This window comes from Pelodiscus sinensis, chromosome 2 (genome assembly GCF_049634645.1).
Source record: "Pelodiscus sinensis isolate JC-2024 chromosome 2, ASM4963464v1, whole genome shotgun sequence".
NCBI classification, from domain to species: domain Eukaryota; kingdom Metazoa; phylum Chordata; order Testudines; family Trionychidae; genus Pelodiscus; species Pelodiscus sinensis.
In genome coordinates this window covers 170,766,401-170,790,390 of record NC_134712.1, presented here as the reverse complement: position 1 = coordinate 170,790,390, position 23,990 = coordinate 170,766,401, and the positions used below count along the sequence as shown (strand labels likewise).

At 40.6% G+C, this 23,990-nt stretch overlaps 1 protein-coding gene across 7 annotated transcripts in view; it reads left to right on the top strand.

The window, feature by feature from the left end:
• BMPER (BMP binding endothelial regulator) overlaps positions 1-23,990 on the top strand; it is a 211,958-nt gene that overhangs the window by 95,434 nt on the left and 92,534 nt on the right. For all 7 annotated transcript variants that reach the window (XR_012901885.1, XR_012901884.1, XM_075921755.1 and 4 more), the window contains 4 exons: positions 17,675-17,774; positions 19,335-19,444; positions 19,858-19,998; positions 22,687-22,791. Coding sequence is in view for 5 of the 7 variants with exons in the window: in XM_075921755.1 (XP_075777870.1) it covers positions 17,675-17,774; positions 19,335-19,444; positions 19,858-19,998; positions 22,687-22,791 (456 nt within the window). In the remaining 2 variants the exon portion in view is untranslated. The remainder of the gene's footprint in view (positions 1-17,674; positions 17,775-19,334; positions 19,445-19,857; positions 19,999-22,686; positions 22,792-23,990) is intronic.

Genomic DNA, 23,990 nt, shown 5'->3' with positions numbered 1-23,990 from the left:
CCCAGGGTCCCCCAGTGGACCTCTTGCTTCCTCTTTCTTAAAGAGACAGCAAGGAGGGGAGGAAGTGTCTAGTCATTCACATCCCTAGTCTGACCTACTGTAACTCCAGACCTCCTATGCTCCCATCCATTACTCCCTGTTCTGTTCATTCTTTTTGAAGCATCTGGCACTGGCTACACTTTGTTTTGGGCTAGATGAACAATTGGTCTGACCCAGTAGGGCCAGAACAACTCCCGACATACCTCACTGTGCTGAATCACAAGTGTTCTCTCTTCCCACTCCATTTGAACTGAATGGTGATTTGATATGAGTTGATCTGCTTTTGTGGCATCTGTGGCATGTTCACATTGTTCCACAGTTCAGAGGATGGAAGCTCAGATACGCCACAGCGCTTTGCTGCTCAGTGCTAACTTGCCTGTTTGGATTCTTTGGTTGTGAGGTAAAAGAACCCTAATTCACACTAATCCTGTTTGAAGAGGTCCACATTAGATCAAGGAATAATCTTTTTAGTTCATGCTTGCTGTGTCCACACAGGGAAATTACAGGGAGACCTTTCAGTGCCGACTCCTGTATACACTCGGTATCCAAACTCTGGGGCAGTGTAGACATGCCCTATTACAAAATAATTCAGATTTGGGTGCCCAAAATGTCCGAGTTCTGTTTTTTTCGGAATTGCCAAGAGCAAATCTTGATGACTTTATCAGGAATCATCGGTGTTTGGCAATACTGAATATCAGGCCACTTAAAAATCCTTGTTATGGCTGTTCTACACACTGACACTTTGAGTGCAGGACGTGGGTACCTGCAAGAGACTTTAAAACACCCCACCACTAAAGACTTCTGTTTAAAAAGTCCCAAAGTTTACACATTCCATGACCTTGAATGGTACAGTGCCACTACCAAAAGCAAAAACTGCTTTCAGAAACCAGAAAGATGTATTTGGGAATTTCTTCCTGTGGATACCTTGGGCTCTTTTACAGTCCCTCTGGAGAGAGCTTGAAAAAACCCAACCTTTAAAAATTCCTTAATGCTGACCTTGCAGACTTAGGCACATGATTTTGGGAGCAGGCAGCCTGTAGCTTCAGAACCCCTCATCCAAATGACACCAAATTTGGATCACCAATGCTACCCCATACCTCCATTTGGCATAGCACATAACAAAGCAATTCAACTAACTATTCAGATTTTTAGAATAAGTTTTTTTTTAAAAGTTGACCTTTCAATTACATAAAATGGCAGGATTTGAAACCCATTAGATGTTTTCATGTACTGGTGAATGAACAATGTACAGTTTTCTCAAATATTATTCTCAGTTTGGATACCTCAAATTGATAGTGGGTGCCATGCACTATCTTGGGTAAAACTCAGCAAATAAGACTATTTTAAATTGCATAATACCAATGGTTTGCTCTTTAGCTATGGGCACAAGAAACCTCACCTAGAGACTTCTTCTTCATAAATGGCCATTCTTCAGATTATGGTGCCTATATGTATTCCAATTGTGGGTGGAGCCAAAAGGTTTTTGTAGCAGAGTTTGTGGAGCCACTGACTGAAATGACATTAACTCTTTTGAGGCATAACTCATTTTGAGGCATAGCCATTCCACGAGGAGTACAGATAGTTCGGAATGGCTACGTAGTTCGAACTATCTAGCCCGTGCCGCGTGTAGCAGCGCGGCACGGGGTTCGCACTAGCCGGCTTTTAAAAATGGCGGCGCCGGCTTTATGCTAATGAAGCCCGGGAAATTCAAATCCCGGGCTTCATTAGCAAGTTCGGTATGCATACATTACCCTGCTAGTTCGAACTAGCGGGGTAGTGTAGACATACCCTCACTTGGGTAGTTTGCCTTAATGTGGCGTTTATCCATTTGTGTATTAGCAAAAGCAAGTGCACATCACAAATCTTAAACTTCAGTGAGGTAGATGAGTCACCAAAAATGCTTGGAAAAACAACTTTTGTGCAAGTTTCCTTTATAAAAAAAAAGAGTGCTACTCATAAGTATATTGTGGCAGTGGCGATCACATTGTAAGTATCAAATTAGTCCTTTGAAACTTTATGCAAATCCACCACACACCCATTGAACTGTACTTTATGTGTTCTTGGTGCCAATAAAAATTATGTGTTCTCCAAATAATTCTGAGAAAAACTTATTGCTGGGAGAGGCTTTCAAAGCTGCTACTTTGTTGAGCAGCTAGAAACTGAAGCTAGAGGAGTCTCTCTTTGTTTTAACTCTTAACTTCTTATTATCTGGAGTGGGGTATGAGTAAACTGAGCAAGCTTTTAGTGGTTTGTAGTCATTTTTCTATCCAGAGACAGCTTCTAATAGAACATGTTGTATTACTATTTTATAGAAATAGTTCTCTTCAGAAAAGGAATAAATAACTTTGTGGTAGCTCATAGTAAAGCTTCCATGTACTCTAAAGATATCTGGTGTAACAGTTATATTAATCACTAATACTTAAGCTCCTCATCCATTTTCACTGAAGTTTCTTAAAACATTTTTTGAAATGTCAGAATAATTTTCCTTGCCAACATCACTCTATTTGAATGTCACCATCCACATCAAGCTCAAATTCTTAGTTCTTGCCTTCAGGGCTCTGATTAGTTGTTCTGTTGCCCACATTTTGGCTCTCATTTCCTATTGTTTACCCACCTTTTCCCTCTGTCTCCCTGTTCATGCTTCCAGTCTTTAACTGCTCCTCCTTCTTCAGAAAAAGTGGTGTGTGTAGTAATATCTTTTCAACTTCTGTTGGTGAGAGACAAGCTGCTAAGCTTACACAAAGCTCTTCTTCAGGTCGGAAATACATTCTCAGTATGTCACAGCTAAATACAAGGTGGATCAGTTTGGTTCCCGTAAGTAAACACAGATTTTAAGGGACCATACAAAGTGAAGTGGCTCATTAATATCCTGCCAGTCATAGGGAGTGCGGGAGGAAGGAGCATAAAGGAGTGTTGTTAATGGGGTGCAGATTTGTATAACAAGGCATAGAGTCAGTCTTTCTGTTTAGTCCATGATTTTTTGTGTCTACAGAATTAGCAATTTAAGCTCCCACGCTGATCTCTTGGAAGTTCTGTGCAGGTTTCCTTTGTTCCTGCACAAAAAAAGCCAGATGAAGAGAAGTGGTGAGGAGCAGCCAAGCAGGGTCCAACAGGTGCACATAAAAAGGCTGCAGGGCCAGAGGTAGTCAGTCACCACTGGGCGCTCAGGGAGTCAGAGTGTGGGAGGTTGAGAGAACTGTACGTACAGTACCTTGGATGGAGCAATTGCTGGTGGCAGTGGGGAGTGGTAGAGCAAGAGGGAGTTCCTGGCAGATTCCTGGGACTGAGCACCTCTGTATCCTGCAGTGAGGCCAAAGAAGGTCCTGGAGGCCACGGGGAAGGGGGCCAGGGAAACACAGCAGCTTTGGGAGAAGTTAAAGAGTGGCAACTGGAGGCGACTATCCACAAGGTCTCTGGGCTAAGACATAGAGTAATGGGTGGGGCCAAGCCTGCCCCCTCCACTTGCCACTGGGGATGCGGCGTGATTATTGGCTTGAGGCATTAAGCCCTGGAAGGAGGAATATGGATGCTGACATAGCCAAAGGGCTGAGTTGCAAAAAGGGTGCAGTGATTTCTGAGGAAGGAGGCAAATGAAAAGTGACAGTGTGCAAGCCATGGACAGATGGCGGTCGGCCTTGAGCGAATCCCCAGAGTGACCAAAAGGAAGTGTCAGTCCTGTGGTTAGTAACATTCCCCATGACAGTGAGTGAGATGCTGCTACCAGTGTTAGTACCTGACATACTGTAACAGCTGATAGGAATATTTGATGAATACTGACTCCTAGGCAGAATGAGACTGTAGAAAGATTTTTTTTAACCCAAACCAAGAAGCAGAAGAGATACTTACATTATAGAGCTGAGAACTTTGGCATGCACAGGTAACTTTGGAAATATTAAAGATTCCCTAATTAGAGAGCGGCATTGTTTATGGGACATGTGATTCCAGCTAACAGGAGAGATTAAGAAAAAAACAGATCTAAACCTAGAGAAATGACTCCAGATAGAAAGGCTAGCTGAGCTGTTATGAAAAAAATTCAAAACAATAATAGCCACTGATGCAGAAAAAAAATACACGGGCTCAAACTAAAAGAAGCTAGGAGCAGGATAGAGACAGTCTGACTGAGAATGCAAACACTATGGTTCAGTGTATAGCCTACTCCAAGGAAAAATTCTGTACCAAAAAAATGAAAATTCTGTACACTATTTTAAAATGCTATATGTTTTATTTGTCAAAATAACACAATATAATCATGCACCCACTGCCAGCCCCAGGTGCCAGTTCTAGATGTGATTGGTAGTATGGATGGGAAAACCACAAATTCTGTGGGGAACCTTTAATTCTGTGCAAATTTGACATTGCACAGTGATGCAGAATTTCAGCAGTAGTAAATACAGGCAGTCCCCGGGTTACGTACAAGATAGGGACTGTAGGTTTGTTCTTAAGTTGAATTTGTATGTATGTCGGAACCGGTACATATTGTAGGGGAAAGTCTAGCCAAACATTTCTCCAAAGCTCAGTTTTATTCTCCCACACCTCACTTCCCTCAGTCCTTTATTCTCAAGCTGGTGTGTCTGCTGAGAAAAGCCGCTCTGCGTCTCCCTGGTCTGCTGGGGGGGGGGGGGGGGGGGGCGCTAGCTTCGCGTCTCCCTGGTCTGCTGGGGGGAAGCAGCTAGTGCGTGGTTGCCTCACCCCATTTGTAAGTAGGGATCTGATGTAAGTCGGATCCATGTAACCCGGGGACTGCCTGTACTATGAAAAGTAACAAAGGCAGAAGGAAAAAAAATCCACTTTATAGACAGCAGTGCAAGGGATTTGGAAATATCCCAATGTTGCAACTACCCAGGAAGAATAAGGCAGCAGTACAGTGACTGAAGATGTAGAGACTTTGTGTGAAGAGGAAAATATCTGCACTCTAACTTTAGCAGATCCAAAACTCTCATTGTATGCACTGCAGAAGAAGGCTGCCAAACATTCAACTATATTACTTGTAATTATGCAATCAGGTCAATGGTCAATTCAATTCCAGCTGGATTGGAGAAATGTGATCAAGTGCTGGTGAAATACACTAAAACCATCCTGAGGTTAGTGGGCAAATAAAGGTTGCTTACATGACCCACAAAGAAGTCTACATAGAAGACTGTCTCAGAAATAAGTTCAAGAATTCCAGGGACAGTGAATCCTTAGAAGTACTGAATTTGTTTGCATGCAAGTAGAGTAAACTACTGTATAACTCAAAGGCTTCATATTAAAAAATGCTCCCTTTCACTCAGAGCTTCATGATTAAGCAAATACTCATGGCCTTAGCCAACTCTCACTTATGCAGGTGTAATGTCATTAAAGTAATTAGAATTAGACCATTTTAAACAAGAGGGAAAAAGCTTTGTACATTGACAACCATAGGAAGGCAAGCATGGTGTGTCAGATTGTTGTGTCACAGATTAGCCCTGCTTTTTTGCTAAGAGAATAGTTTGAAGGATGCATTTTGCAAGGAAGTACTACACAGCACTTATACCTGAAAGTGCTTTTTCATTTCAGCCATCACAGGAAGCACAGTTCTTGAGAACTGGAAGAGCTGCCAAGTGGCTGGATTGATTGGGCTTTTGGAACTAGACACTTTATACACACTGCTGTTGGTTGTTGGAAAATAATGATTGTACTTTAGAGGCTTGACCTGATCTAAATTACTACCTAATGGATAATTTAGATAATTCCTCGGCAGCTGGGTGCAACCACATAAAGATGAATTCCGAAAGAGGAGGGCTTGTCAGTTCATAGTTATTTTAAATGCAAGTTTTCACCCGCAACTTGCTAGGAATTGCAGGAACACAACTAATTTGCATAAAATGTAGCCAATTGGATTATCTTTCTCATTAATATAGCCAATTGACACACACTTATCAATAGGCTTGCCTATTGCATCAAAATAAAGCATCTGAGGATGGGATGGTGGGGCCGAATCCTTGGTTGGTGTAACCAGCATTGCTCTATAGACTCCAGTGAACTAGGCCGATTTGCACCAGCTGAAGGTCTGACCTGTTGTCTTCACAGTATGCACCTGAGCATTTGTGATAAGGGAAGCTGTGATTCCAACTTTAGAACTCCATGGATTGCCTTTGGGCTGCACTTTGTCTGCCTCTGCTTTAGATTTTAACTTAATGGCTGGGGGAGGAGGAGTAATAACCGTTTGCTTCCTTTGTTCAAAGTGCTTTATTGCGACTAATAAATATGCTGTGTGGGTAGCGCTACAGCTTTACTAGCTTTCAGCATGGATACCAGCTCTCACACATTTTAAAAAATACATCACAATCAGTTGATACTTCTAAACAAATGGCTTAAATATTAAAACCGTGAAACTATAACTTGCTTGCTTGTGACTGAGGCAGCTTTACTATTAAAAGCCCTAAATCAAGAGCGTCTCTGGAATAAATGGTGACATACCAAATGGTAACCAAAAAAAAAAGGTGAAGATAAATTTAAAAAAAAAAGTGTTCATTGTAAATCATGCACCACTTAAAATGTAAGTGCATCATAGTTTTATATACATAAAATTGTAATTCTATCTTGAGATTCTTGTATTGTTCCCTAACCCTGAACCTTTGGATTTGGCTTTTTCTAGAAGCTGCTAATACAAATAAAGTGGTTTGGCTTTGTTTTTCCAAAACTCTGTCATTTACGTTTTGATTCTGCAAAACCAAACTTGTGAGTTTTCCAGATAGTGGTCCTATTTTTATCCAAATCCCCCAACTTCTAGGAAAGCTCAAAATGCGTGGGTTAACATGTTTCCCTTCTTGGTTCATCTCAAATTGTATGCATGTGCATGTCTGAGTATACATAATTCAATATTATCTTACTTCTGTCTATAAAATCTATATGCACAATGGTTATTTTCCACGGTCCATGGATGATTAATAAGTTTTCCTGGGTCAGATTTTTTCGAGTCTCAGAAGATGGTCATACCTAGGATAAATAATTTATAGAGGTGGAATAAGTTCGCTTTAGTCATACTGATGTGACAAATTTTAAGTTTTAAAAAGAAACTGCCATTGTTCCTAGAGAATTGTTCACTGGTCAAGTCACAAGGACATTGTGAAAGTTGTTGGAATCTGTGTATTTTTCCCCTGATACTTCAGCACAGGATCTCTCTGTTGGAAATATACTAATAAGAAGCCCTCCATTTGCTATTTGTATTTTGTATGGATTCTAGATAATATTCAGTACTGTTCCTTATTTGCTGACAGCACCTTCTATGACCACACTTTGGCCAAGGGCTTGCCAGCTTGCACAAAGGCTGAAGAAAAAAAGGGTCCTGGAAGTTAGTGGTGCATGAAATGTTTAGAATGACCACTAGGGTCACCTTCTTGTGTTTTGTGTTAGTGTGGCTATACCACTCCTAGGCTCTCCAACACTAGAGTGGATCTAACACATTCTACAAGTGCGCCTTTAAATCCTTGGTCTAGACAAGGCCTTGGGCATCAGAGTGGGAATGGCTGGCGGGACGTGAGAAACACTGAATTGCTGGTCTGTCTGCTTTATATACCAATTGATGTTTTGTTTTATGTACAACAATACTTCTGATGTCTTTGTCACTTTCCTCAATAACATCTCCCACTACTGTTTTGCCCTGGGAGTTTGAAATATGTGTAACCAGAGTGATTCAATGACTTCACAGAGTTCTGTGTAACACACATGTTATGAAAGCTTCAGAGGGGTAGTCGAGTTTGTCTGTAACTAGAAAAAATTAAAAAACAATGAATAGTCTTGCAACACCTTAAAGACTAACAAAACGTGTAGATAATATCATGACCTTTTGTGGACACAACCCACTTCTTCAGATGAAGCACCTAATCAGCATACTACACAAGAAACATATGTTATAGTTCTTTTAAGGGGCAAGAAGGCATTCATTATGTATATACCTTCACAAAAACTGGAGCATCTCTTGCAAATGTCTCTGTTAGGGGCTTGTGACTTGTTTAGTTCTAAAGTTAACTACATTCTAGATATGGCTCCTCACTTTCATTGATGAAAATTTATATCAGAAATTAAGAATCATGCATCCAAAACGTTAAAATTATTTACATTTAACTTTCCTGCTTCAATAATATTCTGAGACACATTGCGGTCCGCTTTTGGACCTTGGAGTTTAATTACAAAAACACACTAGCTGGTGAGGATATCAAATCCAGTAACCAGATAAACAAGCTTTGTAGTCTTACCTAGGAACCCTCGTACATATTCAGAGTTATAAATACTCCTGCCTGTAATTCTGGATTCCCTCCCCCAGGCTGTGTCTACATTGGCACCCTTTTCTGGAAAAAGGATGCTAATGAGACAAATCGGAATTGCAAATGCCGCGGGGGATTTAAATATCCCCCGCGGCATTTGCATGAACATGGCTGCCGCTTTTTTCCGGCTCGGGGCTTTGCCGGGGAAAGCGCCAGTCTAGGGATCTTTTGGAAAATAAAGCCTTTTCCGGAAGATCCCTTATTCCTCTTAAAATCAGGAATAAGGGATCTTCCGGAAAAGGCTTTATTTTCCGAAAGATCCCATCTAGACTGGCGCTTTGCTCCGGCAAAGCCCCGAGCCGGAAAAAAGCGGCAGCCATGTTCATGCAAATGCCACAGGGGATATTTAAATCCCCCGTGGCATTTGCAATTCCGACTTGTCTCATTAGCATCCCTTTTCCGGAAAAGGGTGCCAATGTAGACACAGCCCCAGAGTCTGAACACTGTCATTACCTTAAACCCAACTGAAGCCTTCTTTTTCTTGCTTATGTCCCTATCAGCATGGTTCCTCTCACCAGCATTACAGTATTGATGTTGTCAACTTGGTATTGCTTTAACATATATTTATTGTAGATTTTAGACTCCTGCAAGGACCTGGGAGTAGTTTAGAGTGAACAGCAATCTGATTGGTTAATCTGTTTAGATTTGCTTGATTTCTTTTAGCTGCTTTCTCTGGGTGAGCCTGTTCAGCAATGTCCCCGAGTTAGCTTTTATCCATCAAAACCTTGTTTTGGGTCAAGCTGAATAAAATCCTTATTCAAAGCCCAAGACAAGCTTGAACATCTGTCTTAGTTTGTACATTGATCCCAGTTGTGTAGCCTACATCGGACATTGTTCTGTATCTCTATATGTGTGTCCTGAGGTTAGGGTAATGCTGTTTTAATAGATTTTCCAAGAGGAAAAGAAAGCTTATCTGATGATGTGTGAAACCTTTCAAACTTCTTACACAATGAAAGATAAGAACAATGTGTAACAGTTCACCATAGGCTAAATCCTGACATGTTTACTCTGATAAAATTCTCATTGCAATCAATGAGACTGTTGTCTGTGTAAGGATTTGGCCCTATGGTGATAAGGTGAACATAGATCAAAATCATGGAGAGGGCAGTTTTGTCAGTTGATATGAATTCACTGAACAGAGATAAAATGCTGTGAGTGGAATGGAAGAAGGAGGGGAGACAAAGAGGCCAGGACAACAGGGAAATACCAGTTTGTGGGGCAGTAACTCCAGTAATAATTGATGTCTTCAGATTTCCCTGACCCTTTTCAATATGTTTTTAGACCTGCTTGTAGTACATAGACAGCCCTGCTCATATCAGGGTTAGGTGGACAAAAGCCAAGGCGCTGAGGCACACCTCTGCTATGGGGTAAGCTCAGGATGGGACTGTTCCTTACTTAATACACATTCCAGCACATCACAAGAGAGAGTCCTGAGGGAAAGACAGACAGCTGCCCTGATCTGTCTTAGGAAGAAAAGAACAGAGCTATTCAAATATCACTTCTTCCATCCTTACCAGCCATCCCACAACACCTTGTGCTCAACAGTATTAAAGGCAGCTGTTAGATGTAGGAGAATCAGAATAGATACTCACTAGATTGTGGCTGGCCTTTATATGGAAGAAGCGAGGAGTGTGGTACAGCTAACTTCCTCCCTGTGCAGCCTACATTTAGGCGAGCTGCAGTTGAAGACCTTGTACTCAGCGCAAGGACAGCTTCTATAGGTGTCCCAAAAGGCTGGCTCTGCCCCACCCCACAAGCCATTGAAAGCAGGATATATCATCTTAGGGTACGTCTAGACTACCGCGTTTTGTCGACGGAAGTTTTGTCGACAGATACTGTCGACAAAACTTCCGTCGACAAAGAGCATCCAGACACATTGAGTTCTGTCGACAAAGCAAGCTGCTTTGTCGACAGAACTCCGTAGTCTGGACGCAGTGTTACAGGCAATAACACCTTCTGTCGACAGAAGGTGTTATGCCTTGTAAAATGAGGTATACCAGCGTCGACAAAACTGCTGAGTTCTGTCGACGTTATGTCGACAGAACTCAGCGGTAGTGTAGACGCTGGTATAGTTTTGTCGACAAAAGTCCACTTTTGTCGACAAAACTAGGTAGTCTAGACAAACCCTTAGTTTCTGTGCACTCCCCCCCCCCCAGCCCAAGTGCACCAGGATGTGCAGGAAAGGAAGGTGCTATTCTGTCACTCCTTTTATTCAATGTGTGCATGAGAACACTGGAGGAAACAATGAGTTGTTTTGGATTTTAGTGTTGTCAGTATGCTGATGGGAGCCACTTTGCCTGACTCTGGTGACTCTGTTGCTCAGGTTTGGCAGAGGCTAGTTGAGGTAGGGGGATTAATTGAGAAGCTCTTGGATAATTCTTACGTGAGGTTAGAAAATTAACATCTCCTTCCTCTTTACAGTGGTTTTTTTTCTTTTCATCTACATCTGGCCAGGAGATTGACAAGCTCTGCATCTGAAGAGAAAATTTGAGAGTTAATTAAAATTAGACTTGGGGAGTTCAGAATCCATCTCTCTGCTTACTTAATAACATTGCTGACAGGAATCATATGGCACCCGTACTTCAGTAGTCTATACTAGCTTCTAGTTTATTTTCAGATGCAATCCGAGACATTGGTTTTGGATCTCCAGTGCCTTTCATGATTTGACACCTGGTTATCTGTGACAGGTAACTGGGATGCTTGAAATAAGAATCCCCACATTTAAATGGAAAAGTGGTGGCAGGGTGTTTACTTAATTTCTACTGTGTTGGGATTCTACTTTTGGGATGTTTTGAGTACCCAATATATTTACACAGGTTTGTGTCTGTGTTTGCGTGACTTTTAAGGGTTCATGTGAGTTAAAGTTCTTCAGTCAATTTAAAGTTCTTCATGCATTTAAAATGGTACAGCCACTGCAGGTTTGAACCTATTTACCTGTTGGTGAGGTATTTCCTATACAGACAGTATAATAGATGACATTGATAGAATCAGTAAAAACTCTCAAACACTTTTAAAATGAGACTGCTGTACATGAACAATGGCCTGATTTTTAACCTCACATCAGTTTTGGATTCAGTTTTGAATTTCCTCTTGATTTTCATCAGCATAAGTGAGAGCAGAATCAGGCCCCAAGTACATTCTGACTAGTATTTTTCATAAATCAAATATAAATATGTTAAAAACAAGTAGCCCTGTGGCATCTTAGGCTATGTCTACACAGCAGCATTATTCCAGAATAACATCAGTTCTTCCAGAATAACATAGTGTATGTCTACACATCAAGCCCATTATTTCTAAATAAATTCAAAATAACAAGCTTCTTACTCCAACTCCGGTAACCCTCATTGAAGCTACCGTGTGAGGAATTTGTTAGTTAACTTCACCTTGAAGTTAGCTAATTAGCACCATTCACGGAGTTATAGAGTCATAGAAATGTGCGAATGAAAGGGTATGTCTACACTATAAAGTTAATTCGAACTAACAGCCATTAGTTCGAATTAACTTTAATAGGGGCTACACATACAAACCGCTAGTTCGAATTTAAATCGAACTAGCAGAGCGCTTAATTCAAACTAAGTAAACCTCATTCTACGAGGAGTAACACCTAGTTCGAATTAAGGGCTGTGTAGCCACTTAATTCGAACTAGTTGGAGGCTAGCCCTTCCCAGCTTGCCCTGGTGGCCACTCTGGGCCAAACCAGGGAAACTCTTCTGCCCCCCTCCCGGCCCTGGAGCTCTTAAAGGGGTATGGTCTGGCTACAGTGCTTGTGCCAGTTGCAAGCCTGCCAGCACCCAGCCAGCAGACCCTGCACCTGGCACAGCATGAGCAAGCCACCCGCTGCCACCCAGCCCTCTACCTCTTCCCAGGACCAGGCTGGTGGCTCTCAGGAGCCTGCCCGGGGCCGCAAAAGGTGGGCGCCCGCCTGGTCTAGTGCGGAGATTGTGGACCTCATCGAGGTTTGGGGGGAGGCCTCCAACGTCCACAATCTTCGCACTAGGCACAGGAAAGCGACCGTCTAGGGCAGGATAGCTGCCAGCCTGGCCACCAAAGGCCACATGCAAATCCAGGAGCAGGTTTGCATGAAAATCAAGTTGGTCCAGTGAGACCCCCGACCCTGTGCCCTGAGCTTAGAACATAAGAATGGCCGTACTGGGTCAGACCAAAGGTCCATCTAGCCCAGTAGCCTGTCTTCTGACAGCGGCCAGCACCAGGTACCCTGGAGGGGATGGACCGAAGACAATGACCAAGTGATTTGTCTCGTGCCATCCATCTCCAGCCTTCCACAAAGAGAGACCAGGGACACCATTCCTACCCCCTAGCTAATAGCACTCCATGGACCCAACCTCCATGAATTTATCTAACTTCTCTTTAAACTCTGTTATAGTTCTAGCCTTCATAACCTCCTGTGGCAAGGAGTTCCACAGGTTGACTATGCACTGTGTGAAGAACTTTCTTTTATTAGTTTGAAGCCTGCTACCCATTCATTTCATTTGGTGTTCTCTAGTCCATCTATTATGGGAATTAATGAAGAACTTTTCTTTATTCTTTATTCACCCTCTCCACACCACTCATGATTTTATATACCTCTATCACAACTGCAGGACACTGTTGGCTCTTATTCAGTTTGTGATCCTTTTCAGCATTAAAAACTGACCAACCAGTCATTCTCCCTTTTGTAACCTTGCATATGACTTTTTTCTATCATAAGTGAAGTATTTTGTACCTGTCTTTATTGAATTTCACTTAGTTGGTTAAAGATCAATTCTCTAATTTATCAAGGTCTTTTTGAATTCTAATACTGTTCCCTTGAGTGTTTGAAACCCCTCCTAGGTATCTGAAAATGATATAGGCATATTCATTCTATTATCCTACTCATTAATGAAAATATTGTTTAATATCAGAACAGACCCTGTGAAACCCCACTAGATATTGACTGCAAATCATTGATAATCACTCTTTGAGTCTGGTCTTTCATCTAGTTGAACACTTACTTTGAAGTATCTAGAACACTTTCTCCTGGTTTGCGTATAAGAATGGTAAATGAATCAGCATCTAAAATTGAGATAAATAGGTATCTCCTGCTTCCCACCTCATCCACTCAGCCAATAATCCTTTTAAATAAGAAAATTAGGTTGATTTGGAATTACTTGTTTTTCACAAATCCGTGTTGACTATGTTTATAACGTCATTATTCTCCAGGTGTTTAAAATTATTTATCTAATAATCGTTTGAGTTTCTTTTCAGGTATCAGAGTTAGGCTAAAGCCAAGATAAGCTGTGCAACTTCAGCTATGTCAATTGTGTAGCTTAAGTCAAAATAGCTTATTTTGACTTTTGGAGCTGTCTACACAGCAGGAAGTCCGAGTTAGAGCACTCTTCCTCCGACTTCCCTTACTCTTCATAAAATGAGGATTACAGGAGTCAGAGTAAGAAATCCTCCAGTTCGACATTATTTCAACATTATGTCAAAATAACTGCTTGTAATGTAGATGCAGATTATAATATTTTGGAATAGTGTCAGTTATTCCGAAATAATACTGCTGTGTAGACATAGCCTTATAGTGACTGGTCCATTATAAAGCAGATACTCTTTCTTCCCCTATTTAAAGTTAGATGCTATGTTTCTCTTTTCTCAGTCCCATGGGATCTGATGGCTTAAGTTAATTCCTTTAATACCCTATGGTTGAATTTCATCAGGCCCTGCTGACTGGAATACTTCTAATTTATCTAATTCATCCAGTATTTTCCCTATTCTGACTTGTATTGTGGAGATAGCCATATGATTTTGTTACAGAAAAATAATTTGTAATTTACTGCAGGAATTTTTAGTTCACCAAGTTAATACCAGGGAAAAGCCGGAAAAGGGCTTTATTCCAGAGGATCGCGCCAGTCTAGACGCTTTTTTTCCGGCTTTTCCCCAAGCCGGAAAAAAAGCGGCGGACATGTTTATTTAAATCCGCGGGGGATATTTAAATCCCCCGCGGATTTCCCTATCCTGACTTACCTGATTTGCATCCCTTTTCCGGAAATTGTGGCCAGTGGAGACATAGCCATTGTGTTTGTACATAACTTCTTTTCATGCTATTTGAATGTCTAGCTAATCCCTGCTGGGATTTTGAACTCAGGATAAGTAATGCTATATATTTTTAGGAGAATAAAGTTCCAGATCATATCATCGCACAGGTTTTGATTTTTTCTTAAAACTTGAAACTCACCAATGCCCTCTAATAGCCAAAGACCAGGTAGAATTACTATTATTTTAAAATGAAATAGGCTAATTTGTTTTAGGATCTTTTTGATCATACACCATAGGATGACATACAAACCTGGAATATCTATCTTGGATACCAGAGAGCTGGAATGTTACTTCACTCTTAGGATCTAAACAGCATAACAGCTGGATTCAGAAACAATGTGACAAAAAACAGACATGATTCAGTTTGAAAGAAAATTCCTGGGTGAAGGAAAGAAGAGGTGAGCAGAATGTGCGGGAGGCAATGTGCGGATCACAAAGGAACTATAAATAAAAGGCAAAGCAAGTACGCATTTAGCATTAGTTATCAAATGAAAAGCTGTTTCTGTCTGGTGGAAAGCACGTGGCTGAGAGCCTTTTCTGAACAACATTTTGTGAGATTCCCTGATGATAGATTATTACACAGAGGTCTAGGGGATGTTTTATCTATTGGTTATGTTTAGTTAAAAACAAGATTTACAAAAGAGGCTAGTCGCTTTGGGTGCTTCAATTTCTAGATACCCAAATTGTGACACCTTTTGGGAGGGCTGGTTTTCAGAAGGGTGCTTGTAGGTGTTTGGGGGGATAATAGCATCCCCCCACCATTCATTAAGATCCAGCCAGACCAACAATATGATTTAAGCTCAGGATGTTTGCCAGTTGTGGCTTTGCAGCAGCCAATAATTTTGTAAATAAACATGAGTTTGGGTTGAGATGATCTGGAGGAAAAGAATGTTTTTAGAGGTTCTCCTTTTTTAGGGTCTTCATTCCTGATTCACCAAGGAAGCGATAAATCAAATGCAGGGAGGATGAAATATTTTTGTATTTGAGGTAGAATGAGCAAAAATGCATTAACTCCCTCTCCCTTAGTGAATCAATAGACAGGCTTGACAGCCTAGCTTCAGAACTGCACATTGTGTTAAAATGTATATATACCTAAACTCTTCAATGCACTGTGATGAGAGCAGCATGAACATTTAAGTAGAACAGAACAGACTAGAAAGGAGTTTCTTGATGAAGGATGAAACTTGAGTTTTGCCTTGATCAGTCAGAGAAACAGGGCTCCAAAACAGTTCTGGGGATGATATATACAGAACACAAAAATCCATAGGCAAGGATGTGGGAAGGGGAACCTTTCATATTGCAGGGCTCTGGTCAAGTAAGCTATTAGAACATTCTTTAACCTTCCTTCAGGGTGCCCCTCTCTAGTCTCATCAAGAACTCCAGGCCCTAATTGCTCATTCACAACATTATCTTTTCAGGATGGGTTCTGTCTTCTCTGAATTTTCCCCTCAGTGGAATGACGGCACCATGTCTGTGAGCCACGGAGTGAGACTTATTCTCCCATTCTGCACCTGTGCATCTTCCTAAAGAGCTATTCCCTGGGCAGCAGCAGAGTCTTCGGTGAAGGAATTCATTTCATTTTGTCAAAGTTTCCTGTCTGATCCATAACTTAGATCAGCAGTTTCAGCTCACAGTAAACTCTGTACTCCTGGATGCTGTGATGAAAGAATTATGAGCAAGCCATAGCCATGTGCATTCTGGATACTTCTCTGAACCCCTTGGGACAGATGGAAAAAATGTTTTTGTCAGCTAGTTCTGTATCTGAAATCTTGTTACAGTATGTGGTACAGACAGGACATTAATTTTTTCATAATAGTATCAGTCTGCTCTTGCTACATGAAAGTTTGCTCATGGTTTATTATGGTATTGTACTGTTTGGAAGTAGAGTCTTGAACCATAATTTCAAATCGTGAACTCTGAAAAGAATGGCTTTTTTTCCATTTGTTTCTAGGGAGATGAGAGAAACTTCTTGAATGCATATGGCTGCTCATAATTCTTTCTCTGCAGCATCCCGGAATATAAGTATATTGTGGGCTGAATCTTCCGTTTTAAATTATGGGTCGTGTAGGACATTTAGATTAAACTAACTGAACTCCATCTGTGGGGAAAAAAAGATTAGATTTTAAAAATGAAAAACCTGGATACCAATCTTGGGTGCGAAGGACATTTAGGTTGAGGACTTGAGATATGCAACTGACTGGAGAAAGGTCTTTCTCTTCATTCTTAGCCCCCCAAAAAAGCCCTTTCCCACTAGGATGATCAATTTTAAGGGGACAGTCCCAATATTCAGGGTTGTCTTATATAGACAAATATTATTGTACCTCACCCCTTATCCCAATTTTTCACACTTCCTATCTGGTTGCCCTACTTCCTACTATCCCCAGGAACTACCTCCCCTCTCCTTTTAGAATAAAAAAACCAGGATATTGTTTCAACTGAAAACTTTTTGAGACAGAAATGGTCTTTTCTTACCTTGTGCATGAACGACATCTAGGACATTAGAGCCTTTTTCATTTGAAATCGTCTCCGAACCAAGCCTTGCCTTATTTTTACTCCTCCTCTTCCCCCCCCCCCCTTGTCGCTATACTATTGATTGTTCTCCTTCAACTGGTTTCTCCATCCTTATACTTTCTGTGCTGTGTCTTTTTTGCCTTTTTTCTGATTTTCTCCTCTACTTTCTCCTGGACCGTCAACACACACTTTCCCCTTCTCTCTGTCAGTGTCTATCTGTTCTTTATTCTTTGAATAGTGCAGAGTTGGGTGTGCACAATTAGACTTGAGAATGGGCTTTCATGAATGACTGTGTCTATTTGGGAATCCTGAAGGAGTAAAATACTGGGAGAATGCCCATTCTTCTCTCACTTTCCTTATTTAACTCTGCTTCTTGTCTAAGAGAAGCCCAGAAGTCCCATGCAGTGAAAAATAATGGGAAAAAAATGTTTACCAACTTACTGTAACCTCAAGAAAGGCTCACTTGCTATATTTTATTCTACTTGATTTTTCCCACATCCATATTGAGAAACCAGTTAGCCAGGCACTTCTCTTTGCACAGCTATCACTTGCTTATTGTTTATCAGCGCGAAAAGCACCAATACCTACAGGAAATATTTAATGGCAACTAAAGTCAGAGATAAAGTCTCTGTCCCCGGTATGAATAGAAATATATGTGGGTAAATATTGTGTCTGATAAGGCTTCTCTAATACTTGTCACCTGTGTGATGTACGTGCATGTGTGTGGTTTTCCCTGCACCCCAATTGAGCCTATTTTCTAATAGGGAGGCAGGACACAGTGCGTACGAGAAGGCTGCCCCATTCTGTCGTGTCCCCAGCATCTCAGTCACATTCCTTCTGGACACTGTTGCCCCAAATGTTTAGGTGAGTGGTTCTTTTCACAGGCATAATATATGTAATGCAATGTATTTCTGCAGAGTGCCTTTCATAGAAATATTTCACAGGCAATAAAAGTAAATATTAGTGATGCTCAGTTGTAAAGGCTACAATCTGCTTGTTATACAGGTGGCCTCAATTAGGGATGTGAATACCCATTGTGACATTATTGGATTTTTGGCGTGAACATGCATAACATTGTTGCACTCACTGTTGTGTGTTTGCCCCAAATATTGTACAAAATGGGCCAGCTAAGGTGTCTATTGAAAGCTCATGCTTAGCTGGTTCTGTTTAAGCCTGAATGATTTTTGTATTTGAAGTTATGAATATTGGCTGTGTACTGGTATTCCAAATATTTGCTTCTAAGAAGTATCAACAGGTCTTGCTCACCTATTGTGTAAGAGTGAATAGTCAAGCGAATCAGAGTACTTGACTGACAGTGGACCTTAAGTGGTGCAATACACAACTGAGGAATTTTACTGTAAACCTGCAGACCAGCAGGTAGGCAATGGTTGCTTGCTTAAGAAGGACATTGGACAGGTGACTTGCTCATGTGACAAATACCATTTTGGGAGATACTTTCACAGAGCTAGAACAATGGGTTTCCCTCCACATGAGCAAGGTTATAAAAAGGGCCCTACAGTTTCCTCCATTTGTCTTCATTCCAGCTCGTCACTTCAGAAGCAGCTTTGCTATGAACTATGAATTGGTGTTATGTAATTTAGTTTCCTGTAAGAATTTTACTCTCAACTAAGGGCACATGCATGGACCAATAGACACTACTACAGGTTGAACCTCTCTAGTCTGGCACACTCTGATCCAGAAACATCCATAGTCTGGCATGATTTTAGTTAGCCGAATGTCCACTTATCATGGGTGTGACCAAGTTTCCTGTGGTCCCATTAAGTTTGTTTACAGCCACCTGTCCTGGATCTCAGTGTTCTGTGCTGTTCGTTAGCTCTAATTTACCCCTAAATGTCTTCTAAGAGCCCAGTAAGCAGTGGAAGTGTTGATAATGCTGCTGGACAATATTGACTGGTCATGGTTCAACAAATTCTCTGGTTTGGCACTGGTCAGATCCTGAGGTGCCAGACTAGAGAGGTTCAACCTAAATTCTCCAAAAGCGACGAGGAGTCCTGTGGCACCTTATAGACTAACTGAAGTTAGTCTATAAGGTGCCACAGGACTCCTCGTTGCTTTTGCAGATTCAGACTAACACGGCTACCCCTCTGATACTTGGAACCTAAATTCTCATAATTCTCAAATTCGTGAATTCTCAAAATCTGTTGCTCTAGATGCAAGGTATGCACGTGTAAACCTTTAGTAGAATGCAGATAGAGGTGACACATCTCAAAGAACCTCCAATTATAGATAAGTAACCTCTTGATTTTACTCAGATTAATATCTGCTAAATGAATAGTGGAAATACATAGCAAATGACACTTTGTACGTGAATTTTGTCTGGGAATAATAAGCCGTAATATATATATATATTTTTAAAACATGGCATCCTTTTAACCACATTATGTTTCTTTTTGTTGTATTCAGGCCAGAGGAAAGTGTTTGACCTCCCATTTGGAAGCTGCCTTTTTCACAGTGATGTTTATGACAATGAATCCTCTTTTGTTTATGATAATTGCACTATGTGTACCTGCAGGGTAAGTCAGTAACAACATTCCTGCGCTGTGATTTTTTTATTGCCTAGGAGAGAGATTTGTAAGATTTGCAAACTTCAAGGCCTGACTGTATACTATTAAGTACCTTGTAGGGTCATTTACATCCAGTTAAAGAGAATGTAAAATGCTGCCAAATCAACATGGTCAGATTTTATATGACTGTCAAAGTGAAAATTGAGGAGAATTAGCCCCTGCTTGCCTTATTAAATGAACACACTCTGAAAGATTCCCTGAATTCAGTAGCATCTTTTTTTCTAAGCAGATCTGATCAAAATCGTCATTAGCTGCATTGGGTGAAAAAGGTTACCACAGCACACAGAAATGTTATGACTGGGGATGAACATTGTCCTACTCAGTTAGTGTCTCCTTTGTTGTTCTTCTGTCTTTTTGCTCAGAATTCTACAGTGGTATGTAAGAGGAAGTGCTCGCCTCCTGGACAATGCAATAAAAGCAAGGAACGCTGCTGCCAGGAGTGCGTCTCATATGTCTCTCCTGAGGAACTGAAAGTGTGCAAATTCGGGAATAAGATCTTTCGGGTAATGTTTTGGGTGTGGCTCAATAGTGGGTACCATTGTTGTAGCTGAAGTGGCACTGGATCACTATAACTTAGTGGTGTGGTTTGCTTTTTAGCAGAATTTTCATTATGCTGATTTCAAACAGGTGTACATTTGTAATAGTGAGACTAATCAACCATTGGAATGATTTACTGAGGGTTGTAATGGAGTCTCCCTTGCTCATAATTTTTAAATTAAGATTGGAATTTTTTTCTAAAGAATATGTGCTAAGAATTATTCTGAGGAAGGTTTATGACCACGTTGTATAGGAGGGAAGACCAGAAGATCAAAATGGTCCCTTCTGTCCTTGGATTCTATGGGTCTATCAACAGAGCAGCTTGGAAAACTTTCCACATGCTGGTTTTTTTTTTCGTTTGTGTATGTTCTGCTGATAGAAAATTTTTTAAATTAATTCCTCTTATACTTAGCATGCTGTCTCGCTCTCCCCACACACAATCTTCATACTGCCCTTTCCCAAACAAATTCTGATAGTCATAGAAATGGTATTTCTCAGTAGTCATTATCAGCTAACTCAAAAAGGAGCCTCCCCCAGGTTGAAACAGTATGAATTGTGCTAAGCTTGTCTCAGCTAGAAGTCCTGGATACATTACTGTTCGTAGCTATGTTACAGACAGTGCTTTCTAACATCCCTCATTGGAGCGCCATATAGCAAACATTTCCTCCTTCTTTCCCCTCCAACATTTGCAGATCTGTAATGATTTCTTGCAAAAAACTTCTTATATTGCTGGGCCCCTGTGTGTTTTTTTTCAAGTGAGTGCATCTTTCACATTATATTGGAACAGATTCTTGTCACTTGGTTGGCTAAGAGAATCAGATCAAATGAGAAATCTCTTGAGTACACTGAGTTGACTCATTCCACATTGCTTTCCATTAATTCCGTTTTACTAGTACATAGATGAAATGTTTATTCTGGAAATTATATATAAACAAACACTGTGCTTAATAGGTTCAAAGAAACTACATTTGACTTAAACAGTGGCACTATTGTATTTCAGATATAAATATATACTTTTGAGCATCCAAATGAAATACTCGGCTTTTTATGATTTATTTTACTAACAATTATGAACTCGAAGACACAAAAAGGGGGAATAGATGGGAACTGGATCTTATTTTTGCCTTATTTAACCACTATTGGGAATAAGTCAATGGAGTTACAGAAGTATAAAACAGGCATGAAATCACAATTAGGCAACTGGATGTAGTTAACTGCTGTATCTTCTTTTAGGGTATGTCTACCCAGCACCCTAAACTCAAAATAAGATATGCAAATTGTGCTAAGCAAATTGCGTATCTTATTTTGAAACTATTTTGAAATAGCTTGTTTTGAAATTTGGCACGTCTACGCAGTGCCAGATTTCAAAATAACATGATATTTCGAGCCATCCCTTATTCCTCATACAACAAGGTTAACTGGGATAGCGAAATAGCACACCCATTATTTCAAAAAATATTTTGAAATAATGGGTGGCTTGTGTAGAGGTAGGGTAGCTCTGCAGAGTAGACATAAGTTGCTTTTGTGTGTGTAGATTGTTATCTTTGCTTAACTTAAGTCTGTCAAGTTATGCTTCACTAAAATGGATAGTCAGTCCTGCATCACTTCAGGAAATAAGATAAGGCAGAACATCCATTAAAAATCATGCTGTGCATAAAATATCAGCCTGTTTTGCCACTTAAAATTGAGCCTACTTTCACTCTGATCCCATTACTCAGGAACTCTAGTGTAGGTGGATCCATAATTTCTTTTTGTCTTCTTGGACTCCTCTACTGTCTTTCTGTCTGCTTGACCTTCACCCTTCTGCCTCAGCTGTCCGGTAACCAGAATGCTTGCATGTCTAGTCTCTACATAGGCTAGCACAGGACTGCACGTGGGTGAGGTGGAATGCTTTAGAAACGGCACTTGGCAAATGCAAAGGCATGTAGAAATAAGCCAAGACAGTTCCCCATAATTTCCTGAGTATGTTAAAAATGAGGCTATGAAGTGCATTCTGCGCCCACTTACTACTTTTTTAGAGACAAAGACTGTCTCCTGGAAGAATACTGTTCCCGCTCTACATATGGATAGTTCACTATTATACCTGTTCTAAACATTTTCAGATGCTTAGCAGATCAAGTGTCTGCTAAAACACTGTAAGGAATCTGAATTAGAATTCATTGTTTGTCCATTCCTGTGGGCTCAGAATGATGCCAGATCTGGGAATAAAGTCACTGCATTCTGACATCTTAATGAAATGCTTTCACATGCAATAATTTAAACATGCCAGTCATCTGAAGGCAATGAATCAGATTTTTCTAATTATGTCAGCTTAAATGAAAATTTACAATAGGTATGATCACATCCCACTGGTGAGAAAAACAAAACAAAACAATGTAACTAATCAGGTCATTCAAGGAAAAGGAAACATAATTTGGTGAAATTTGGAAGAAAGAGTTTCTAACCTGAAGGATTAGAGGAAAGAAATCCCTATTCATCTTTATCTTTAATCTGACTGAACGTGGATGAGCATTTCATAATAATTTAGACTAAACAATGACATAGCACTGCTTTCCCCTTTTGGAGTTTTTCTGTGCAATGAAAATGATACATTGTTGGAACAGCTTCTTTCCGCCATCCTATCTGATAGCTATATCATATTCTTTCTCCTGCAGGATGGAGAGATGTGGTCCTCTGTTAACTGCACCATCTGTGCTTGTGTGAAAGGCAAGACAGAATGTCGCAAGAAGCAGTGCATTCCAATCAACAGCTGCCCTCATGTGAGTTTTTAATGGAATATGTTCTCTCCCCCAACTCTCATTTATCTTTGTCGGTGTTTCTCGGTTGAACTAGTATACATGAAGCCTGGGGAAGAAGAGCCTTTAAAGATTCAAGGGGAGAGATAGCTCAGTGCTTTGAGCATTGGCCTGCTAAACCCAGCATTGTGAGTTCAACCTTTGTGGAGGTCATTTAGGGATTTGGGGCAAAAATTTGTCAGGGATGGTACTTGGTCCTGCTGTGAAGGCAGGGGACTGGACTCAATGACCTTTCAAGGTCCCTTCCAGTTCTAGGAGATAGATAGGTAGTCTGTTGTTGACTAGAAGTCTCAATTGTTGTATGAAGTGTTGTTGTAGACTGTGTTGGTCCTAGTATATTAGAGACAAGGTGGGTGAGGTAATATCATTTATTGGACCAACTTTTAAAGGAGAATTCTGTGTTGAAAGCTTGTCTATTTCACCAGCAGGAGTTGGTTCAGTAAAATATATTACTTCACCCACCTTGTCCTTCGAATTCTCAAAGCAATGTAACATCTCTTTTCAGGATTGCCCATTTCTGGCCTCAGGCCTCTCTCTCTTTGCTCAGAAGGCTCTTGTGTGTTGTCCCCCCCCCCCCCCCGCCTTTTATATCTGAATCAAAGCTGGTCTTTCTGCTCCCAGGTTTTCTTCTCTCCCACGCATATTCATAATGTTACTGTTGTAGCAAGGTTGCCAAAGTTAATAGATCATGTTTGTCCACCATGGAGTTGTGCAGGACAGGTTGTGTTCACTTTTTTAATGCAACTGCGTTTAATCACCTTGTTAGTCATGGAAACAAAGAATGAGCTCAACCAAAACTATACTACTTTTTCCAAAGGTACGGACTGATTTTTTGGGGGGGAGGGGGCAAAAGTCTGAAGTGAACCCCAAAATTAGCAGTCTCCTGTTACTTACTTACTTTAAAAATGACTCTTGTAACATTTTGGGACAATGTCTAACATTTGTGTTTTGGACGCCTGTTATTTGCAAGTTTCTTAGTTTTAATAGTGCAAGCTTTCAGAGAAAACAGATCTAAAATGATCTCATCTATGCGTAGTTTTAAAACAAACTACTGAAAAGATATCCAAGTTATTATCATTACTCCTTCTCAATATTTTCTTCTCTGTCATGGAAGCCAAAAAGAGGAAAATATTAGTCACAAATACCTGTGTATAAATTTTTCA